At 42.1% G+C, this 6,000-nt stretch overlaps 1 protein-coding gene across 1 annotated transcript; it reads left to right on the forward strand.

Annotated features, from left to right (window-relative positions):
- The first annotated feature begins 3,358 nt into the window (after positions 1–3,358).
- On the forward strand, positions 3,359–5,371 carry LOC133717686 (transcription factor MYC2). The gene has a single exon (XM_062144398.1). It carries the CDS (start codon positions 3,564–3,566, stop codon positions 5,016–5,018), a length of 1,455 nt encoding a protein of 484 aa, XP_062000382.1. The 5' UTR covers positions 3,359–3,563; the 3' UTR covers positions 5,019–5,371.
- The last annotated feature ends 629 nt before the right edge of the window (positions 5,372–6,000 follow it).

The following is a 6,000-nucleotide window of genomic DNA, read 5'->3' on the forward strand; positions in this document are numbered from 1 at the left end:
CCATGTATTATTGAGTTAATTGGCTATTTCCTTCTCCTCCATGTGGTTAATTACATCAAAAATATATATTCATACTGATGCTGCTTGGAAGAACGTTTCTAACCTTGCAGACTATGGTGGCTTCTATAGAAATTATAGATCGGTGCTTTCTGTTCGAAGCTCGATTTCCCATGTTCGGTGGCTGTGCAGGTTATGACAGTCAGTAGAGCTATTGTTTAATCTAGCGTAGATAAAAAAATAGAAGCTTGTTTTGTTGGAGGTGGATTCAGTTCATGTTCTTTATTTTCTCCGTTTCTTCTCATTTGGTGCCTCGGTAACAAAAGGGAAAGGTGTTGATTATGGCTTATCTTCCATTAATTTCATTTGGTGAGACTTGGCTCCACTTGGTTTCTACCTTCTTTTTTTCTTTCATTTTATAACAAGGATCTCTTAGATCTTATAATTATTTTTTGTTACATGCAAAGCATATCGAACTTTGGCTTAGTTTAATCTTACCTCAATTTCTCATATTCTCTCACCAATTGAGTTAATCCTTTAGGTCTCTCTAGTTTTTTATTTCATTAATTTCACTTTTGTTATGATCTTTATGTGTTGTAATTAATTATGTTTTTTCAGTAACATAATTTTGAATATAACAACTCTTTTTTAAATAATAATTTTCTCGATTTCACTTGAAATTGACAGAGTGACTTTATCTGTGAACACAAGGTGTACTTCGCTATTTTTTACACACACACACACAGATATATATATATATATATATCTCCTTTGGGTACATATTACCGTGGTTATAATCTAACAAGTTGTTCCTTTTATGAACCACACACACACACACACACACACACACACACACACATATATATATATATATATATATATATATATATATATATATATATATATCTCCTTTGGGTACATATTACCGTGGTTATGATCTAACAAGTTGTTCCTTTTATGAAAGATATATATGTAACATCTGCATGCCGTCCCAACTTAAAGTAGAGTTAGACATAGTTATGGACCAGTAATGAATGGATGAGATAGGTTTAGAGTGATGGATTCAAAATGTGTCCTTCACTAATATTTTGGTTTTTCTAGTTTTATTATTATTTTTTAAATGAAGGAGGCTAGCCATTTTATTCAATAAGAAAAAGTAATATTACATAGTTACCCACTCCTATAGAGTCTTCAAAAAGAGACACCGCTAAACGCAATATCACTCCATCTATTGAGTGAATCACATAGGTGAATAAACTAATAAGAGATTGACAATAATTTTTTTCCGCTGTATCCATCAGTAGACTCATTGACAACCTCACCAATAATCCCTGCAGTTCCTCACGAGTATTGATTCCAATAAAAATAAAAGATTAGGTACCAAAACTGATAGCGTCCTAGATCCCAAATTTTTATAGAAAATTCACCTGCATCCTAAGTTCGGAACCAAGGGTTGGCGAGCAAAATTACCATACTCTAACCCACCCAAAAAGGCACAAGCTCAAATCTGATAAATAAATCAGAGCCCAACCCCAAAGGGAAGTTGCCCTAGTATCCCATTCAACATCTCTTCTGACTTTATCACCACTAGCGCACCAAAGCACCATGGTGCCGCCAACCTGCCAACGGCGAGGAACCGAAAGTCTCAATGAAGAAACCCTAAAGACCACAACACCAGTCGATCTAGCCAGACCAACGTCATCTCCTTGGAAAGTAGGCCAACAAGCCGGAAACTTAGCAACTACCCTACTGCACCTCACCGCCGCCAATTGGCTTTGCCACTAGACCATCAATTAATGCCGATTAGCCAGAAAATAATCACGCCGAGAGAGCTGCCATCCGTGGAGAGAAACCTTGAAAAGAATCTGACCCAACCCGCGCCTCTGTGGAGAGTACTGCCAACCAGACAACCACAAAAACTCCATGCGCAACCCCCATGATCTAACTAGATCTGCCAGCATCTCCGATAACCCACCACTATCTTTGAGCGGCGCTCGCCTTGGCCGGGACAAACCATCACAAAACAACACCCCCAAAGGGGCTGCACAAGCCTGCACATCAATAGTCAAATGATTTGACATAGTCCAAGTCCCCACACCTGCCAACCACGATGGTGCAGAAGAAATTTGCGACATAGAAACGTCGTAGTTGTGCTCCATTCGGAACGGAAAAAAGTATAGAAAGGCCAAGCCCGAGGGCGGCACTCTCCCAACCCTAATAGAGCTTTTAGGTTTAATACCAATGTTGTGTACTATGTATTCTTGGCGGGGCAGAAAAACAGTGATGAATAATAGCACGGGGACCCTCTCGAAATGAAATGAGAGGTATTGAGGTGTGTAGAGGCCACAAAATTTCTGATATAACATTGAGAGACATCATCGTGCAATTTGATGACTAGTGAGTGATGATTAATATTGTCTCTTTTTGCTACTACTGTGCATTCCAAGACGTAAAAATGTACCTGCAAAATCATAAAAAAATAGATGAGAAAACCCTAAAAATGTTACCACCTACCGCAAAATTTTGTTGAGGACCGTTAGTTGCATTATTCTTTCATTTTGTATCTTATATTTAATTGAGTTTTTTTTTTTTTTTAATTGGTTGAAGTCCTGTTGGGTTGAGAGGACTAGGGTTTCTTACTTGCGTCGACAGTTGTTTTGAGTGGGTTTGTAGTTTGCTGGAGTCAATAAACGTTTCAGGCTTTGAATAAAGTGATATTAAAACATTGCCGGTCAGCAGTGTAGTTGATGATGTTTCTATGACAATCTAGCGTGTATGATGTCGGATTCATCAATAATTCGATATTCTCTTTTTGTGTCTTTTGATTTCTACGGGTCCTCTCGACTTCCCTAATATGCTCTGCTTCCTCCTCCTAGTTTCAAATCACGATCATATACGGGTGATATACGTACGGTAATGGTGGGAATGCCCACGGTATAGTTTTAACCTAGACGTTGGCCGATCCTAATCTCATTCAGAGCCCCATGAAGACCCTCTGAAGCAATGTCAAGAAAAATGAACCAACTAAAGCGTCGCAACAAAATGGACCACATAAAATTTCAGAGTTTTATTCTTTCAATTTTTCTCTATGATCCTGTATCTTATATTAAATGAATCATAACTTACATGAAATGTGAAATAACTTAGGTTGGCCCCTCCTTTTGGTTTTTTTTTTAGCTAATAGTGGTATTTAGATGTTACGTATTGTTACCCCACATAGGGGATGTGCTGTATATATGGGCCTACAGCCACTGAGCCCATCGCTTTCCTTTCACGTGCTAGTGGTGCCCAATAGTGACTCCGCCTATTAGCCTACTAATAACCCCTCATTTTCTTTCTTTCTACCCTAAATCCCATTCAATTTCACCCACCAAACTTTAACCCCACAATCCAAACCTCCCATGCATAAGAAAGGATGATTTAGCAAAAATCCAACTCCCCCACACCTTCTGTTCCAGAATCCCGACTATATATATATTCAGTGGTTTTTGTCCATAAATCACATACACTCGCTCGCTCACTCTCTCTCTCTGTCTGTCTCTCACTTCTGAATCAAACTTTATTCCATGGATGATCTAATCATCTCTCCTTCTTCGTCTTCTTCCTTGGTTTCACTCCCACAAGAACCAACTCTCCAACAGAGGCTGCAGTTCATACTCCAAAGCCAGCCGGAGCTGTGGTCTTACGCCATTTTCTGGCAGGCCTCAAACGACGTCGAAAATGGCCGCCTCCTTCTCGGTTGGGGAGACGGCCATTTTCAGTGCCCCAAGAACCCATCACCCAACCACAACCACAACAACAGCCTATCGTATTCGGGAGGAGCGCTACACTCCGACAGAAGAAAAATCCTAAAGGGCATACAGTCCATCCTCAACGACAGCAACCCGGAGCTCGACATGGACAACTTCATGGCCCTAAACGGCGATGTCTCGGACGCCGAGTGGTTCTATGTCATGTCGTTGACTCGATCTTTCGCCGTCGGGGACGGCTCTATTCCCGGCAAGGCCTTCGGCTCCGGGACCTCAATCTGGCTGAGCGGGGCCCACGAGCTTCAGTTCAACAACTGCGAGAGAGCCAAAGAGGCCCAAATCCAGGGGATCGAGACCTTGATCTGCATCCCAACTTCCGACGGTGTTCTTGAAATGGGTTCCTCCGGTTTGATCAGGGAGAACTGGGGGTTGATCCAGCAAGCCAAGTCGTTGTTCGGGTCGGATCAGCCCGACCCGGAAACAAGACCGCTCGAGTTCATCAACCGAAACTTCTCCTTCGCCGACATCGGCATCATTGCCGGCGTGCAGGAAGAGGATCACAGCTCGTACAATGACGACAAGAAACATGTTTTTGGTTCTAGCAAGAAGAAGAACGGAGCTCCGAATCCAAACCCGGACTTCGCAGATTCCGACTGCCAGATGAAAAGAGCGCCGAAGAAACGGGGCCGGAAACCCGGGCTGGGCCGAGACACTCCGCTTAACCACGTGGAGGCGGAGCGGCAGCGGCGGGAGAAGCTCAACCACCGGTTCTACGCGCTACGCGCGGTGGTGCCCAACGTGTCGAGAATGGACAAGGCGTCGCTGCTGTCCGACGCCGTGTCGTACATCAACGACCTGAAGGCCAAGGTGGACGAGCTGGAGTCGAAGCTGCAGAGGGAATCAAAGAAAGTCAAAGTGGAAATGGCGGACAACCAGGACAACCAGAGCACCACCACCACCGCCTCCGTGGAGCAAACACAATCAGTAAGGCCTGATATCAATAACACCAACAACGGGTCGGGTCTCGAGATTGAGGTGAAGATAGTGGGCACGGACGCCATGATTAGGGTGCAGTCGGAGAATGTGAACTACCCATCTGCGAGGTTAATGACGGCGATGCGTGACTTAGAGTTCCGCATCCACCATGCGAGCTTGTCAAGCATCAATGATCTTATGCTCCAAGATATTGTGGTGAAGGTTCCTGATAATATGAGAAGCGAAGAAGGTCTCAAAGCTGCTCTACTCGGAATATTAGATCAAAACCAAGCTTAATTCCATGTTGGGTACGTATGGATGACAAAGTTCAATTCTCTCGCGTTGTATTTGTAAAATATATATATATTAACTATGGAGAGCCCGATCTTCTCTACCTCATATATATCTTGGGTCGGAAATTGTTAGGCTTTGGTTACAATATATAAATGTCTTCATATCTCTAGGGTTTCGTCTAGATCCATTGTTGTGTTCCAAGTCCTGAGATCTTCTATGATCAATGATGTATATTTTTTCGAGCTGGTTAATTAATTTTTGATCCGATTTATATGAAAGAAGGTTAGATCCAGCTTCTACGTGATCATATTACCAATTCGAAAATATTAAACCTTGAATCACCGAGGTTTCATTCATGGTTGTGTTCTGTGTTCTTCATCGATAACAATGGCGTATTCTCTGAGCTGGTTAATATGGAAATGTGATGAAATGCCATTAAATGATCTGTGTTCCCCATGTTAAAGGCACAGTAGGACGGGAGGAAAAGACAGACGAACCATAATGGGTGAAGCAAATGATTTCAGCTTGTGCAGATATTTATGCACGTTTCTAAATGGGAGTGACATGTCTGTAGAATAAAGATCGATGGTGAAAGTGTGAAACTTGAAAAAGGCTGATCAGTTTTCTGTGATTTTTTCTTTCCTGGCCTAAAGTATCCCAAACGTGCTTCTTCTTCTGTGGACTAAAATGAAATGGAATATGGATTGTTTTTGGAAACATATGAGAGAATCTGGGGGACCCATCGCACCAGTGGGGAGATGATAAAGATTAAAGATCAACAATAAGCGCACTTTAAAAATGTGCTTAATAATCCTGAGAGGCCAGGTTTACTATAGTGGGTTTGTTTTTAGTGACGAGTTAACCTTCCATGGTACCGTATAGGTTGACATAGGGTTTGATTATTACTTATTGGAAAGAAGAAGAAGGGGACTGGGTATGATACTGTAGGGTGATTCCTTGCGTAGAAAAAAGAGGACGACAACAA

This window comes from Rosa rugosa, chromosome 6, assembly GCF_958449725.1.
Source record: "Rosa rugosa chromosome 6, drRosRugo1.1, whole genome shotgun sequence".
NCBI lineage: Eukaryota > Viridiplantae > Streptophyta > Magnoliopsida > Rosales > Rosaceae > Rosa > Rosa rugosa.